This window comes from Pyrgilauda ruficollis, unplaced genomic scaffold (genome assembly GCF_017590135.1).
Source record: "Pyrgilauda ruficollis isolate IOZ18807 unplaced genomic scaffold, ASM1759013v1 scaffold39, whole genome shotgun sequence".
NCBI classification, from domain to species: Eukaryota; Metazoa; Chordata; class Aves; order Passeriformes; family Passeridae; genus Pyrgilauda; species Pyrgilauda ruficollis.
In genome coordinates, this window is record NW_024525378.1 from 648865 (window position 1) to 667925 (window position 19061).

Here is a 19061-nt window from a genome sequence, read left to right on the forward strand (position 1 = left end):
TATCTGAACAAAAAATAAAAATAAACCCCCTATAGTACCTACTTCAAGAACAGTGCCCAAAAACCAAGTGCTAACACTGAGTGGTGGGAAACTGCTTCTCATTATAGGCAATTGACAAACAACAAACCAAAGATGAACAGACTGATAAAACAGGAGAGTGAATTTTGAAAGTAATGCTATCTTACTAATAATTTTTAAAGTTATTTCTGAAAAGACTGAGAAGTGGAATGAGGGGCAAAAAAAAATTTAAAATTCTAACAGAAACTCAGAGTGGCTGTGTTGAGAACAAGGATGGATGCAGCCATCAGAAAACACTTGAGATAACGGCACTCACCAGGGACAAGACTGACAGACCTACAGCCCACAGATTTACAAGTCATGGCCAGGGCTGCTTCCACAGCCAGCAGTACCCGACTGGGGACTGAGGGAAGGGAAAGCCACGTGCAGCCCTGCACTTTGCAAACACTCATCCCCCACCCACAGACTATTTTTAGAGACATATTGGAAGAGGCATCAGGAACTGACAACAGGTTTTGTTCAAACAGTGAAACATTTTCTAACTTAATACATCCTCTCAGTTTCTCTGCTATTCTCTACTTCATCCAATTAAAAAAAAAAAAAACTCCTGAGGCAACTCTGTGCAGCATAAAATCTGGCATAACCCATGCAAATTCCTAATTTTGCAACTGTGGGTAGACTGGAAACCACTACAATCACATTAATGTGCAGTGCTGGCATATTAAACACTGCAGAATTAATCTAGATTTTAATTTTATTATGCTACTCAAAAACTGAATCACTCCCAATCTATTCTTCTTCCACTGAATATTCTGAAATATCACTGTAAATCTCTACAAGGAGAAATCTGAATTCCTGTAGATTTTTCTTCTAGACTTACACTGCGTAGCTTACCAATGCAATTTTCTTTCTAAGCTATTACACTGTGCAGTGACAAAAAAACTTGCATGAAAAAGGCCCAGGTACAGAAATTAGGTATTTTGGAACAAGGTCTGCTCCCCTAACACCAAGAGGAAATGAGTTAGCAACTACATTCCTTGGGAAAAAAAAATAAAAAAGGAACAATGAAAAAAACCCTCTCCCTCTAATAATGCAGGTTTTTGGGACACAAATGTCTACCATTCCCCCACCCAAACCTCCTCAGGTACATTTAAACTATACTAACAAAGAATGGTAAAAAAAGAAAAAGGAAGCAAAAAAAGAGCTGAATTTCACAGCAAACATTAAGGCTAAGAAGAGTTTTGTCCTTCTATCCCCTCAGTGTATTTATCCATTAAGGTTTATTCTCTTCACTTATGCCACACTGAAAATAATAAAGAAGTCTATTTAATAAAATTATATAGACCTCATTAACAAAATTTCAATAATGTAGTTACAAAATCAAGACATTTCAAAACTTACCCAAAGGCAGAGAGGAACACACAATCATCATGCAAAATATTCGCTACTCTTTCAAAGGTTCTGTAATTATCAGAGTCCTTTTGCTCAAAGTACCCAATAATATTTCTTCTGCTGCGCTGTAAAAACAAAGATTGAATTATAACTTGCATCACATTATCAAAAACTGTCATTACTCCCTACAGATATTAAATACAGAGATGCCATTCATTCAACAGTCAGTAAATGCAGAAATTATTTCTTTTTTGCCATTTCAAAATTCAGAAGAATCCTCGTGAGTATTTTTTTGGTGAGGAATATTAAAAGTATCTTGTCAAATACAACACATAATTCTTTTCAAATTTTTAAAAGCAAGATAAATAACTTAGTAGTGGAATGAATGCAGCTGAAAGTGACTACACTGAACTAATTTGTAATACTGCAGTGTTCCACTCAGTTTAAAAAAAAAAAAACACATGGTACTGAACATTCCACAGTTCAACATTGAAAAAAATTCCAGAGAAGGAATAAAATTGAAACACTTACATCAAGAGAATTAATTTCTTCCAAATCCTGGACCTCCCGAATAGGGTTACTTTTCTGCTGCCTGATGTAATCTGCTATTGCTGTCACAGATCTCTGGCCCCTGTATTCCCTCTTCATCATCATGCCATTCCGGAAGAGTTTCAGAGTTGGGTATTTGCTTATCCTGTACCTCTGAGCTATGTCAGCTAAAAAGAAATTAAGAAAATGAAAGCAAAGCCCTACAAATATATACTGAACATGGTTTCTTGTGCATGCACATGTCTGCCTGTATGTGGAATCTCTGAACCAGCAGTTCTACATCTTTAAGCAACAAGAAGACCAAAAAAAAAACCCAAAAAAACCCAAACCAAACCAAAACAAAAAAACCCCACAAAAACAACCACCCCAAAAACCCCCAAAGCAGAAGCACCAATACCCTTCCCATGTACTGATCATCATAAAGGAAAAAATTACCAACATCTGCATTAAGCAAAGACTCAGCTTGGTCATATATACGCATTTAGTACACTCCCTACCAACAACTAGGAAGGCAAATTTAAGAGCAAATTTAAGAACATGAGAATCTTCAAAGCTTGTCAATCTCAGTTAATTAACCCACTTGAGAAAATATTAATAAAATAAATCATCTCCTATTTTTCTTCAAACTTAGGATTTTTGTCTCAATTGCAATGCTAGAAATATAACTGCCACGTCTGAAATGTTTGAGAATGTAAACCCTGTGCAAAGTATTTTTTGAAGGCTGTGAAGGCCAGAAGACTGCTGTTCCAGTTCTGAGATGTTCAAGTTTTGAACAAACACAAAATTCCAGGTTTCCAGATTAAGGCAAACACCTCTCTGGTCAACCAGTATCATCATTCCCTCCAAGACAGGTCTTTATTCACATCTATACATACAGCCCAGTCTTCTAGACTTGGGCCACACAGAGCTCACATAACAAAGTAACTTTAATTAGCATCAATCTAGGACAAGAGCACTAGCTATTTTCACCTTTATCTAACAGCTCAGTCACTATTTATTTATTCACAAGACTTACAAATGTAAAAGAACAAAAACAGAAAGAGACTTTACAGGAAAATTAAAAGAGCAGCGAAGAAGAAAGCTAAGTAGAAGCAATACAAGTTTCCCACACGTGCATCCTGTGCCCCTTCAAACACTACTTAGGCACAAATGTGGTTCTTCACCACACCCCACCAGAGTTCTTAACATGCCCCTTTATCCCTCTCCACTTTGCTAAATCACTGGGACACAGCAAACTGCAATAGCTAGTTCCCAGCCACACACTGATGGGGAAGCTTACACAAAACCAGCAAGTGATTCACGGCACACGGAGCAGGATCCAGCTGCCTTGAGTTTTTACAGCAGCCTTTGCTACGGCGTAGAAATTTGGTTTGTGCATTTCCAATATTCAGCAACTGCTTTAATCAAAGTTTTTAAGTATTTAATAGCTTTGAATGCTCTTCCCCCTTTCAATGTGGCTGAAGTCCAGCAAAGAACTTAACAATTGTATGAGGAGGAACTGAAGAAATGTGGTAACCAGATATACTTTGGGTTTTTAGGAAAGCAAGAATAAAAACAAACAATAAAGACAAAGTATGTAATGTCAAATAGATTTACACAAGCATTTTCCTTTGGCTTTTGCTTTGCTTAATTATTCCCTCCTGTTCACTCCTCCCCTGGAAATAAATCTAGAAAAAAATAAAATCCCACAGACCCTGTGAAAATTGTTTATCTTCTTTTCCAGAGTGGGATGCAGTTTACCTATACTTCTGGACCTAAATTCAACTAAATGCCTCCCAAATGTGCCCACCTTCCCCAAGCTACTTAACCATCTGAGGAGATTTGTTCCAGTCAGATACACCCACCACACTTCCCCTTCTTTTCTCTCTCAAGCAAAGACAGAGGTGGTGAATTCAGCAAACTGATCTACCCTTTGGAGACAGAGAAGTTTCATTCAGTTGACAGAGAGAGGAAGGCATTGCAAGTGTGGTCTGTACACATATCCTTGCTTTTCATGGACTCCTTACAAGTCACAGGGTACCCTTCAGGTGACCTGGATTAGCCCACAGCAGGAATGCGACCAAATGGGGTCCATGAGCACATGTGGCACAGTACTGGATGATGTGAGAACAAATCCACTCTGACAAAAATGTCCCTTCTCAGTTATATATTTACCACAAAGCAGATTTGCTTTCTATCTGACACTTACTCTTTTTTAAAGAGAATGGAGAAGTCTGAATTCCATGCTGCCTGGAGAACTCAATGAAACCAACTGCTGCTAGAACAATACTAATCCTATTTGCAGCTTTAGTTACTGAAAACAGTCTCTGTACCAGTTGCACAGCTTAGATGAGTCTAAGAACTGAAAACAAAAATGTGCATAGCAAAAGAATAAGAACCAGGTCTACTCCACAAAATGTTCTCTAACATCTCCCAAGTAAACTTCAAAGCTTCACCAGCTTAGCCCAGTTCTTAAAAAGCTTTGCATCACCGTAAAACAGTACAGAATTCAGCCTACCAACTTTGACTAAGAGGCCTTGACTTGTTTCCTAAATATCCCAGAAGTGCATTTTTAAATGCACTAATTACAGATAAAATTAAGGTAAAACATTTTATGTCCTCAGTGAAGAGTACTTTTATTTCAAATTAATACAAATTTCTCCATGGAGGATGTCAATATATTCAATATTAATGAACATTAGATTAATAATGTTTTCTTCCCTTAAACTCTACCATGTTTTAGTTGAAGTACCTAAGAATTGCCTGCAAGAAGGTGGCAAGTACAGCAGGTGGCAAGTACAAATCACTTAATATTTGCTTGGTAGAAGACAAACAACATCTGCAAACCAGGCATTTGCTGCCCTTCTTCCCTGCTGACAGAAGGACCTTTGGTCTGACAGTACATGAGTTGATCCAACCTTGACAGGGTCTGATAAGGGACAGGGAGCACAATGTGTCAAGGTTTCACAGAAACACATTGAGATTAACAACTCCTGTTACAGACCTGCACAGGAAGAGAACACCAAACCCCACACTTCTTTGTCTCTCAACACGGACTTTTCCCTCATGTTATTTCCACAGCTATAAGAGGATGCAAGGGTTGAAGAAGGGCATTCAGGGGGTCATGCAGGTTCTTCCAGATGGAGACTGCAGTACCTAAGGATGTGGATCTTCATCAAGGGCTGAAGTTGTGTAAAAATATTAATGGCAATAAATGCCCACTGTCTAAGCTGAATTCAAACATTATTTCATAAGTCAGTACCTGCATGATCTTTACAAATTACATTGAGATTCCACAAATGCTGATATTTGAACTAACACAGAGAAATGACACTCCTACACAAGTAAGTATTTGAAAACCATCTTTTTATAAAAAATAAAATGCAAGTACATGAAAAACTGTTTGAATTAATTCAAAAGTCAAATAGAGTAAACCTTAAATGCTTCATTAAGCCCTGGCATTTGATACAGGTAGAGTTAGCATAAGCAGCGCAACTACAAAATTATATTCCTTTTAAAATTGGAAATACACAATGCAAATACATGGAATATTGTTTGAGCTCATTCACAGATTCCATTAGTTATAGTAAATCCTAAATTAAATTTTAAAATATTTCCTGACATTCCTACTGCCCATTTTCTGATGAAAAGAGGTATTTGAAACAGACAAGGGCCTACCTAAAAAAAAGTCTCCCAATTAGAACTTTATGACTTTTTATTTTCTTCAGATATGAAGATACCTAAAAGGAAAAAACCTTGTGTTTGTATTTTGCTGAATTAATCATTAAATCACAAATCTAGTGTTTACCAGAATAGTTTCACATTAGTTATGATAGGAAGCTAGTGACATACTTGATCATCTTTTCTTCTACAAAACAGAAACTTTGATCACAGCAATGACTGTTGGATTCAAATGATTCTCCTCCCCATTTGCATGTTTACCTGTTGACATTCAACCATCTCCAAACTGCCCAGACTTTTTCCCACTATTTATTCTGCCAACTCCAACACGAATAATGTGCAGCCACCCAGTTCTCTTCAGATATGCACTGATAGATACTTCTCCTGAGCAAAGCTCTGTCTTACAACAGGGAAGAGACAGCAGCTCTTGTTCTGAAACAAACTTTTATGTGGAACCTGACATTTACACTCATGTTTTCTAAGACAGTCTCCCACGTCACCTTCCGAGCAAGATCCTCTAAGAAAGCAGGATTTGTGAGCTATCATTTGGGATCCATATCTCTTGTACTGTCAGCCATTTCTCCAGAGCATCATATGTTCCTCTATCCAAAGGAATGCCAAAGCCCATTTTTTGGGGTGTCAGGCTTTTCTCAGGATGTGTACACACATTACCCAAGCCACAGCTTCAAGCAAGCACACAGCCAGTGACTTGTTTCCCAGAATGCTTCAGACTCCACCATTCTAGGTTAACACCACAAGACACGATCCAAAGTTCATCTAGCTGGGTATCAGATTACTTCACCAAGAATCTCAATTCCACTGACACCAAGTTGAAATTAAATGCACAATGAATAAAGTGCTAAAAAACTGCATCAAGACTCACTACACTGAAAAAGGCTCCCACCCACAAGATAGCTAAGAAGTCCTTCCCAGTGAAGGACCAGCAATATTTACAAGGGTCACCATTAACTCAGTACACTGCTCTAATTTTTCAGGGCCATAATTCCCACTATGACTAAACAAATATTTATATTTTAAGTCTACAGGACTGGTTCTCAAAAAACATGTCCAGTAGGATTTGAACAATATTGATAATTATCCTAAACGCCTACCTCATCATATAAAGCAGCACCTGAAGAATTCACATGCTGAACAGAGGACTATAACAGCCTGAAAAGTTATCTGAAAGAAAATCAAAGTTTCAAAACTCAAACTAAAAATAACTTCTAAAAATACTCAGTGTCCCTTTTTCTAGAGGAGAGTTGGGTGGTCTCTTCATGTTATCTGAGGAAGAGATAGCACAAATCCAAGCTACTGTATTTCCGAACTTTGGTGTTACATGATGGTGGTAGGAGTTGCACAGCTACATATAGAGAGAGCTTGAATTTTCTGGATCTAACACTAATCTTTATTTTTGTGTCAAATCATCTTAAGTCTTCCTTACCCTTCTGCAATATCTTTCATCTAAAAAATAACAAATTCTTTCCGCTGTATATTTGAAGCTGGAATGACCAAATGAGTATTCTGCTAGATCACTTGAGATCAGTCAACATCTTTTGAAGTCCCTCAGGCTACCCACTAGGGCACACTACAGATGACAAATGAAATCTGTCTTTGATAGGTACCTTTTACTTTCATAATACACCATAAATTCTCCCCAGTTAAACTACTGCTCTTGTGACACTTGCAAGAAATCATAAGCCCTGGTGGAATACACAGAAGAAGCAGAATTAGAGAGGAACTTGGGAAAGCATCTAAACTAGGCATCCTACTGCAATGTTTGTGATACTGGTGACTTGTATGATGGACCAAAACAGCTAGAAGGAAAGCAATCAATATTCTATATCAAACTCAGTAACAGCAAATTTAAACCACCTTCTGCTGCAAAGGAGCATTCACAACAGCCATGCCTGCTCTAAGCAGGGCCTCATCAGTAGGCATCCCATAATCTTCTTTGACAGACTAACAAAATTGCTCTCCTAAGGAGTGCCATCAACAACCTCTCCAAATCACTTACACTTTTTATTTTATCCAAAGATAACTCTCTCAGACTGATTTTTTTTCCCAAGCAAAGTGACAAGAATGCAGTGAAATCCTCGTGCTTGCTTAGAGTTTCATTTAGAGTTCCTTTATGAACTTCCAAATTTGTTATCATTGAATTCTTTTGCTTACCAAAGGCACAGCAGCAACACAACCTCATCTCTGTAGACTAACATTAGCAATGTGAGCACACATGGCAGGAACAGCCAGTCAGAGAGAGCAGCAGCTCACAAAACTTAGGGACAATACCACTCCCAGACACATCTGGAGTGGAAGAACAGTTCCCTAAACAGTCTGTCTAGCAAAGCATCTCCTTACATACCCACAGTGAGAAACTGATTTATGTTTGGAGGCACAAAGATCTATTCAAAATAGCTACTATTTTTTTATTTAACTCAGAAACCAAAGGAAAACATGGCACAGTAGAATCAAACCCCCAATATATATGCTTCAATATATGTTGTACCACAGCTCCTAATGCTGAATATAGAGAAACTGTCCAAAACAAAAACTCTCCTCCAGAGAAACATGAGTTCTAGATTGCAATATCCACTCACAGAGAAGAGAAACATAGGAAATCTATTGTACCAAGTGAGTTTCCAACACTGCTGCTTAACACAAATGATTAAAAACACCCTGAAACACAAGCAAGAAAAAAAATCGTCCAAAAAACCCCAAACAATGAAGCAAAACCTTCCTAATAATGTCTGTGCAGTAAGATCTTCTGTAATTTTATATGGAAGATCACTTTTACTAGGATGAGAGGTGTCTAATATTTAAGATAGCTGAATTACTGAACATACCAAAACCATTGAAGATTTTAACAAGACACAATGTAGCAGAACTCAGACATTCTTAAGTTATAAAAGCATGTGGTCTTGGAAAAGCAAAGAGTACCTGCTTTAACTACCTCCTCCAGATTTATCTTTAGTGGATGTTGCATACCAGCCTAAACACAGCCTGGTGGGTTTTCCTACACATTTCAGGTATAATTATCTTATACAATATTACAAACTAGTATAAAATATAACACATACAGAGGCTTATTACAGTGTTAATATGTATATTTTGTATTTTATCGCATTAGGGACTACCACTTTCCAGAAAAACATCTTTATATTGGCTATAAGAGCAAACAGAACGATGGTTTTGTCATTAGGCATCAAACGTTTGGCAGTACATCAATAATTCTCTTTAATTTGCTTTACCCTCAGAAGCTGGTGTGAGCTGTTGGGCCCTGCAGTGTGCTTCAATAATAGTGCATTAAATAGAAAGTATCTATGCCTGAGTAATCATTCTGAAAGCTGTTTTTGAGTGGCCAGAAATCAGCTATTTGGATTCCCTACAGAGTCTTGGCCTCAAAAAGAACCAAATAATTTGTAATGCAAATAATCCACCATCTCTAGAACACCACTCTAATAGCAAATTACTAGTGGTATGAAATCTACAGGCATAACAAACAACCAAAATATTGACATAAAACCTCTAGTGTTGCTAAAATATGTAAACACATAAAAAAATATAAAGCTTGAATAAAAAATCCCAAACCACTAACAATTTTGACACCACCATTCAGCAAAATACTACGTAGGCCCAACCATGATAATACAGTAATATCTGCTTTCTTACTAAAAAGCGGCTATTGCACACATTAAAATCCAAGTTAAAATACCTAAAACTCAATATGTTTTTATTGAGCATCAATATTGATGCTCAATAATTGTGTGCCATAAAATGTACCATTGTTTAAAACCCAGCAAATAAATACTATAAACTAGGAATGACATGCACAACTCTGTTATTTCAATTCAAAAAGGCAATGTAAATCACCTATCATTAAAGGATTTTATTTCTAATTCTCACATTTTACATCTTCTGCAACAGCAGTCATGCTCATCTACTTAAACTAAGGGCAAAAATAGTAAATAGAGAGAACTAATGGTATTCCAGAAATAAAAAGAAAATCCAAAACTCCTGGCTGCCTCCTATTACTTAGCCAATTACAAGTACTCCCAGAAGGGATGACAATCTCTCCTGTAGCATCTCCTCCTCTTAGCCCTCTGTAACAAGCACCAGTTACCTTAATTCAAAGAGCATATGAGAGGATTAAGCAACAAACTTTTAAGGCATTTCAAACACTTGGTGGGTGGCAAAAAAAAGTTTTCTTAACTGTAACTGCTAAGACAAGAATGTCTCGTAGCTAAACATCCAGCTGCCCAGATTCTCTGAGTTATTCAAGCAACTGAAGCTACAGGAACCAAAGCAAGTTAAATTAAACCTCGACTATAAAACACAACAACACAGGTTGATTTTACTATGGTCTTTGGTGAGAACTCGATAGAAAGTTTTGTTGTCATTCTCTTGACATGAAAAGATGAGCCAATTTCCAGTGACGCTTGTCCTTACAAATTAACAGTTTTGTAAAGCCCAAATAGTATAATCAGTATCAATTAAACTGAATTTCTCTGTTAATACTCCTTGGGAATCATAAGCCACTGTTAAAAAATTATTCCTAGAAATGCTGGTCTCCAAGAAGCATAAAATAGCATAGCTGATCCAACAGTGTAATAAAAATTCTGGTATCCGTTTGCTTTTCAATGTGCAGCAGATGTTCCTCACATTTTACTTATTAAGGGATTTAAAAAGAACTTTAGGAATTAGTACCAGCATAAAGTAAGATATTGCATATCATTTTCATGTCTGGGCATGAGGAAAACCCAGCCCAAAGAGGGAACTGTTTGCTGACATGTATAACAACAGCAGAGCAAAGCTCTGATCCCTGCCTGGCTGCATGAAAGGAAACTTACAGCCCCCACCATGACTCCAAGGTGGAAGGAAGATCTGATCAGAACATATTCCTCATGCTAACCGTGGTAGGTTACCCTTTTCTCTTCTTGGTTGTGAAGACCTGCATCATTTATTGCACTAATGCTTCTCTGAGACCTCAATGAGCCAATTCAATTTATAATCACAGCCCTATTTTCCTCATTTAAATGAGATAGGCTGAACTGATTAAAAAAAAAAAGGATGTTGATGGATGCAATGAGAAAGAAACATTGGAAATTGCCCTGACAAATCTGGAAGAAGAGGTTTGCTGATATATTAAAAGCAACCCTGGGCTAAATGATGGGCCATCTACAGCTACACTTTGCACAGCTATTTAGCATATTTTTCAATACAGTCACTAACTTGGTAGCAGGACAGCACAGAAAAACCAAAATCAGGATTTACTTACAATGCTGATCGCAGTCTACTCTAGCAAACACCACTTGATTCTTATCTGGATATTCTTCTTTGATTACATTAGAAGCTTCCTCAAAAATAGGATGCAGCATTTGGCTGAAGCGGCACCTGTAAATAGAACACAAAATCGTGACTTCAAAATATCACTTTGAAATATTTCAATTGATGACTACTGGAACATTTCAATCTTTGAAGGAAAAAGAAAAAAAAAAAAGAAAACAAAGAAAAGCTATTGGAAAAAATCACATCTACCTGTAGTCATCCCAGTAACTGACTAGATAAAAATCAGGTCAAAAGTAAACTGAATGAATCAGGTACAGAAAAAAAAGTAATTCTGAAAGAATACATATTTCAAGATATGGTCCCCTGCTTTATCTCCCTAGAAAACACCATTAATCAATTTAGGAAATATATTATATTCAGAAAGTATGTTGTTAATTTTTTTCTACCTGAATTACCCCATGGATAGTGATTTTAAAAATGTAGTAGAAGTTATTCCTTAGATTGTTGAGGTTGAAATATTCACCAATACCTTCAAGAAATATCACAGGTAATTTTCTATGGGTCAATATATACTTTCTATAAGTATTATGTATTATATTACTGCTCAGGTTTGGCAGAATTTGAGCAGACTACCTTTACAAAAGTAAGAACAAAGAGGACCCTAAGGGTCCCTTCTTCCAGTAATGTCAGATTTTGATGCAAATTCTTTCTTTTTGCCTACAGAAAAGGTGGTAGGATTATAAAGATGCTCCAGTGGCTTTAGGGAGTTTAGGATAACAGTAGTGCACAAGCCCATTACAAATACGTCAATAAAATTATTTTATATTCTGTCCTTCCAAACATATGTCAGATTTTTAAATTGGAGATGCATAATGGCACTGTAGAAATTGCGAGAATAAGACTTCAAGGAGTAGGCTTGCAATAAACCAGCCTGCACTGAAACCAACCTTAAATATAACAGTGACAGTCTGGGGATGCAGTTATGTCTGCAACAGCAAACACGTAAGTGAAGAGCAAGTCCTGCTCTCAAAATGCCAAGAGAGCTGAAGTCCACCTTCTGAAAAACCCGACTGGGCAGCCCAGCTGCATGCTATACATTTATGTAGCATGTGTATGTTACCATGTATATGCTACAATGGCTTCTTGTCCCCCATTCTTCTTCACCCTTAAAACAGAGAACTTCCATGACCAAAACTCAGCTGTTCTCACTCATAAGTCAGGTTACATCACAGACTGGCAGTGTGTCATGTTGAGGGATTATTGCTGTATGCATAAAAGTAATGATCATAATTATGGCTGCAACATTTTAAAACTATAGCCTATTATAATGTGAACCAAGCAAGCATAGACAGAAGGAGAAGCCATTGGGACATGAAGCCAGGAAAGAATTGGTTTGAAAGCAAGAGACTACTGTATTTTCAATTAGAAAACTATAGCCAAACATGACAGTTTTCAAAAGACAGAAGCGTAAATATTAAAAAAAAAAAAAAAAAAAATCAGAATAACTTACCAATCAGCATAAAAATTAACTAAAGCAACATCTGCATTGTCTGAGAAGAAAAAGAAAAAGAAAAAGCCCAATGTCACATTGTGAGGCAAACTTCTCAGTTCTTTTATTTGAGATTATAAAAGCATGTGCAAAAAACCTACAAAAGCAAATATTTCTAGATAATTCAGCATAACGCTTAGCCTGATTGCTAGAAAACTGCTGGAGTAAGTCTCATCTGAAATATAATCTATAACAAATGGGAAAAAGATTAAAGAGGCCTTCAGTCAAGTGTTCTATTTACTTTATTGATATATAAGACAAAAAAAATATAAATACTTAAGGCATTAAGGCATACAAAGTAATTAAGTGACATATACAGCAAAAATTATTTCTGGATTTAAAATTAAGGCACTCACATCCAGAAACTGAACTCTAGTAGCTCTTAAGCACTAGCTCCATTATTTGTAAGTGTTAAAAATTAGTTAAAAGCTGAAATCCCAACTAGTTGGGGTAGAAGACTGATGAACAGGCAACCTGTCTATGCAACTTGCTCTGGTTTGTCCTTACTTATCTTATTTAACCTGGATACTATGGCAAAAGGCAGCAAAGAAATTTTCAGTCCCCAAAAATAGAAAAATGCTAAGGAACATTAAAAAAATCCAGTACAACAGGGATACATATAATGAAGCAATGAAATAATGTTCTTATGCATTCCTTTTCACATATTTTTAAAAAAATCAAAAAAGGATAAACTTCTGACCCAAAAATGAAGTATTATCTTTATAGAATATAATAACTAACCACACTTTAAATTAATTTTTAGTAGTAGCACTGACCTAGACACTGAAAAAAAAATTAAATACATACTTAAACTACAGAGTATCAGCCACAGCTTTATGAAGCAGAAATGCTGACAAAGCAGAAAATTGACAAAGCTACAGAGCAGTTACGTGTGAAAATAAGGATGCTTAAAGCCTGGAAAAAACAACATGCTGATAAAGACAATTCTTGAGTAGGCTGGAGAACACCACACTTTGATTACAATTATGGTGTTAAGATTTTAATTATCAGCAAGGGATGCCAGTGGTGAATAGGTAAATAACAAGCACTGAAAAGTTGAGGGTCACCTCCAACGTATAAAGTATTTCTTGAAAGTAATGGGTTGAACTTCAGAAGCACTTACACTTAGCATATATTCCCTTTTGTGAATTACATTGTATAAAATAATTTTATATTTTCCACTGTATGAAAGGTATTTACAAACAGCTCTCATATCATAAAGCAATCTCATATCATAAGGCAAGTTCTAGTCCAGACCTTATTAAAGATTTTTCACCCTGGATATATTTGAAACAATGTAATAACTTTTTCCTGCAAAGATAACCAGATACAGGCAAGTTGCATACTTCTCAGGGGGAAATGTTTCAGACAAGAAACACATATTTGTTTAATTGAAAGATTTTCATTCTATGAGCCACCAGAATCAGGACAGTGCTTAACCTGAGAAAAGGCAGAGCTGAACAAGCAAGGTACTTAAGGCCCATAAACCATGGGTTTCACTTGCTGCTGTTTTTTGGGGGGAAACTTTTAAAATGCCTGCCAGACCAGTTTTGGTTATGCAATCAAGCATTCCCTTTGCAAACAAGCTAACAGTTATTTTCTTAAGACACTCCAAATTCTCACTGCAATACATTAGTTCAGACAGCTAATTTCAACCACAGGCATTTAATATTTCTAAGCCGATTGCAATTCATATATTCAAAGCTAGGGTATGAATATTCATTTAATACCACTGCAATATTCACACAGATAAGTAACTGCAGACACACAAGGAAAAAAATTATTCCAAGTACTCACTTAAAATGTCATCTATATTTCCACTATCTAGACTTGTTATTTCACTTCTTGCTGGATTAAAAAGCCAAGACACCTAAAAAGAGAAAGCAAACCAGTAAGATATGTTTCAGCAGTAAAGTAATAACTGATGTGTGATTTCTAAGTGCTGTAGTTCAAAAGCTGGAGAAGAACACTAAAAGAACTGTAATTCAGTCAATGCATTTCAGATGACTGCAGTGCTACAAATGTACAAATAAACTACCGATATAACATACTTTCACATTTAAAGAAAAATTAGGTTTTTTAATACAATTAATTCTCTATTATGCAGCCAGAAATATTACAGGTAAATTTGCACCTTTAAGAGTAACTTATATTCATAACTTCACTCTGAAGAAAGAAATGAAACCCCATTTCACCAACCTCACACAGGTGGGCACATAGGTTTTACCCAGAGACAAGTAAGTCCTTCTGTCACTTACAGGACTTGTCTGACAAAAAAGTTTCTCATTAAGTAAAGCCTCAACTACCTGCATTTTTCTTGCTGTTTTAGGAAACAATTTCAATACCTCTAACTCAACTAGCTACAGTCTTTCATCTCCTTCTGTATTTCCACTTGACACTACTTCAGTCCCAGCATGCAATGCTTATCAGACTATAAAAGCCAAGACACCACATCAGCCAAATCATTCAATTACAAAGCAACATTTATATTTCTCTTAATACAACTCTCATAGCAATACACAGTACTATGGATGGACACTCTCATTTTCAGTGCAACTAGCCCAGATCTTTTTTTTCTAAAATGCAGTGGCAGAAATAGGAGATAGAGTTCTATCCCAGGTGAGAGAAGCATCAGTGAATTACAATTTATTTTTGCTTGGAGAGAGACAAGCATGAAAATGTTTGAATAGGATAATACAGATTCTTGTCTGGGACATGAATGTTTCCATCCTGAGCAAGCCAGTCAGAAAGTCATCACTTCTGTAAGGACAGTCAGAGCTTGGACCAGATGCTCTGCTGTGATGCCTTCATGGTTTCAATTGACGTATGGTTCCTCAGCTGACAGAGGTAACAGGAAAGGAAAAAGAATGTTTTTGGAAGAGAGCTGAGAGGAATGCACAGATCAAGGAGTTGGGCAGAGACCAGAGATTCACAAAGACATCCCACACTGAGATGCAGCAGCACACAACATACATGCTATTGATATTCCCAGAGAACATCAATATTTTTTATATTATATAATAATGTAATAATAATAATAATAATATAACTTAATATTATTTACCCCTTGAGGTGCAAAGAAAATCTGCCTATGGCTCAAGAGGCACCAAGGAAAAACACAGCTAAAAGCATAAACAAAAACCATCCAAATAAAACCACACATAGCAGGAACCAGTGATATAAGGTTCTCTGCATTTATGGAAGAGCTTGAGCCCTATCCTGAACTTATAGTAGGACCATGACTACAAAGAACAAGCCTCCAGGATACACCTGCCTTTGACACTGCTTACAATTTATCAAAAAAACTCATTTAATGCCACACACCAAATTTCATAACATTTATTACAAGTGTATATGAACTATTTGATTGAAAAAAAATTGCCATACTGGATCCTTGCTTTCCTTAAAATCAGCTTCAAAAATGGTAGAAAACTTCTGCAGTGAGACACTGTTAACAGCTCTAAAACTATCACTGTAAATCACACACAGGTGAGATTTGCAGCAATCAATTATTTTCAATTCTTTCTGATTCGTGGATCATTAATCAGAAAGATTACTAATGTGGATCACTAATCACTTCCCAGTGAAGATAGTGATCCTTTTGCATTTCCCATATGGAGGCTCTTGGATAGCAGATAACTCTGTCTTGCACTACAGGCTGAAAACCCACCAGCTGTTGGAACACAAAGTATGTACCAGTGCTCCTCTCTTGGTAGTTGAATAAGATGCCATTCTTAAATGCAAATCTAAGATTTGTGGTGGAGTTTGCACAGTCTTCCTGCGGCACTTCACCTGCTTGAGACAAGTGTCTAAACTGTGGCTCTAAGTCAACTGTAGAGGAACAAACTGAGCTGCAAGGTCCAGAGATTAAACAGGCAGTGTAACAACACAATCTGCCAAAAAATTATCTGATTAAGCAAGCTATGCAATGCACAAGTTCCAGCAGGCCAGTGTTCAGGGAGTTCCTCTGAAGATGTTGACATTGCTGACTAGTGAGCAGAAAGAAGGTAGGACTCTGCCTTTGGAGTGAGAAGATACCTGTATGGGCCCAGATCCACACCAGCCAAATTACACCCAGAGAAACAACAGCTGATGGCAACCCTTAGTGCAGACACCTCCCCATCACCCTTGGCTGGTGCATGGGATGACAGCTTCCATGGTGTTGCTGGGGTTCTGGTAGTAGAAGTTATGTTTGTAGTGAGTAATGGGTCAGGTCAGCATGTGCTGGCACAGGTTTTGCTTGTATGCACCTGTTACTTTGTTGCAAATGTTAGGTTTGACCTAACGAGTACAATTGAAGCAGTAGCTACAATTAACAATAACAGCTGAAATATTGCTCTAGACAACAATGGATAGGGTATTTCAACAATAATTTTCTTGGCCATCATCTGATCCTACTGAAGGTGCCTTTGCAAATTCAATGTTCTAAGGCTTTACCTGCCTTGCAAGGCCTCAAGAACCTCTGATCACCCTGAAGACCACAGAGTTACTTTACCTGCTTGTAATCTGGGACAATCTTTGTTTACAGAGAAAATCTCCGCAAGCCTCTAGAAAGCAGGAACTTTTCAGTTGCTGCACACAAGCTCTGCATTGCCATTCATACTCGAAAAGAATTTCCATTGTAGGTCTTTGGTATAACTATTTTCACAGTAGCACTTCATATTGTCTAAACAAACCAAATGGTTAAGATAACAATTTCTTAAACCCTCCTGGCTTTTTCTAGTATAACTTCCCAGCAGCAAGACAAATCTTATCTAATAGGATAAGTTAAACATAAATTAAACATAACATAGATAAGCATATAATTTGCAGTCAAGAAATAGGCTCTGTTACTTAGCAGATATACTCCAATGGATCAGGAGCTGTAGTCATTTTTCTAGTTTGCCACAAAACACTTAAAACACATTTAACTTGCAATACAAATATTTAAGTGTACCATGAAAGTACAGAACTTACTAACCAATGAGATCCTCTTCTAGACTATGCTATGTGCAGAAAAGTGGAATTAAAACTAATACTTCTTTATAGCACAAATAAATTTTGTGATTGCTTTCTTAACTCTTACTGTGGAAATGTGGTGCAAGCTGCATGTACTAAGACATTAACAATAAAACAAATATTCAAAAAATCTTCATGTATTGAAGGTAAAAAACAAATTAACCATTGTCCCTTTGTATTACAGTAGTGGAAAAATACTGAGACTAAGGATACCTTCCCCCAAAAGCTGCACAAAATCTGAGATAATTGAAATACTTTTCCCACTAAAAGTATGAAAATTTCTGTTTCATCATATGTATTCATAATCACGTTCTCAAAGATTTTATACTGACTAAATAATTGTGGGTGCCAAACTTTTAATAATAAGTAGACAAACTCATGGAAAAAAAGCATTCCTTGAAGAAATGTCAATAAATATGCAAGACACACTCCAGCTGAAGCTTTCCTTAAGGTATAATGTCAGTAAGGAAGAAAACACCTCCTTTTGACCCAGTAATCTTGCTGTCCCATGGGATGCAAGAGGGTTTATGATATTAGTAGTATCATAAAGGAATACAAATTTGTATTTAAATTTCTAAGAAGCTATACTGTTTCGAGAACATTTTCTGACCTTTTTTGAGGCGTGTGCTTGACACCCATGAGCAGAAAACAAGACATTTTTGAGGAAATAATTTCTGAATATCAGCTACACACTTTGTAACAGGTATTGAACATCAGTTCTGAAAAACATACTGGCTAAGAAAAGTATTCAGAATCTTTCACTTTTAAATGCAAACTTTACATTCCACTGCTCATACCGGGACATACGGATGATGGTTCATGTTTGTAACTGAAGTAAAAAAAAATAAATTTCAAACTGGCATTACAAGACAGCTACAAACTCACTGAAAAAAGCATCTTGAAAAAATAATTCAAAAGAAAAACTGGTTACTGAAGCTCACCTGAAAACAACTCAACTTTCCGCACTTACAATTGGACAAAATTATGTATTTGTTATATTTCTATTTTTTAAGCATTCAAACTGAAAATCTGATGGTAAAAGTAAGCAGCTACAAAATAAAAATATTTTAAAAATAGAGTAGAATTTAATACATTAAACACTTGAGTGAAGCTGCTCAAGTTAGATTAGGATGTTTATAATCTACTCACAACCATTTGACACTACAGAAAAATGACAAAACAAATGTAGACTGAAACAAGCAAATGCAGAAAGCTTTATGCACTTATAGAATACATTGCTGGGGGCAAAACCAGGAACTGAACAGTGTGTTCACAAAGATAAAATTTAGCTCACATGGGGGGGAGGGAAGAGGCAATGACATACACTTTTACTCTTCTGGTCCTCAGAAATACTATGAAATAAAGCAGGAACACCCTGGCTCAGGTTCTTGGGAGTTTCTGAAGATAAGAGTGGTCATGCTTTTAATGGGAAGTTTAATTAGTACAGAAATCTTACTGTTTCTGATCAAGATTTGGTCCTCATTTGAAGTTAGCCATTGGCTTAGGGAGCCAGTACCAGTCACTTCTGAGGAGTAACTACGAATTAGCTGAGATTTATTCTGATTGTTTCTAATGAAAGACCTCAAAGCACTGCTGGAAAGCCACTATG

The 19061-nt window shown here is 36.6% G+C and overlaps 1 protein-coding gene across 2 annotated transcripts in view; it reads right to left on the reverse strand.

Annotated features, from left to right (window-relative positions):
- Nucleotides 1-19061, reverse strand: part of ERP44 (endoplasmic reticulum protein 44) — a 47803-nt gene that overhangs the window by 13964 nt on the left and 14778 nt on the right. For both annotated transcript variants that reach the window (XM_041476505.1, XM_041476506.1), the window contains exons 2-6: nucleotides 14252-14324; nucleotides 12416-12455; nucleotides 10895-11010; nucleotides 1942-2126; nucleotides 1420-1535 (exon numbers count right to left, since the gene is read on the reverse strand). In XM_041476505.1, coding sequence (XP_041332439.1) covers nucleotides 1420-1535; nucleotides 1942-2126; nucleotides 10895-11010; nucleotides 12416-12455; nucleotides 14252-14324 — 530 coding nt within the window. The remainder of the gene's footprint in view (nucleotides 1-1419; nucleotides 1536-1941; nucleotides 2127-10894; nucleotides 11011-12415; nucleotides 12456-14251; nucleotides 14325-19061) is intronic.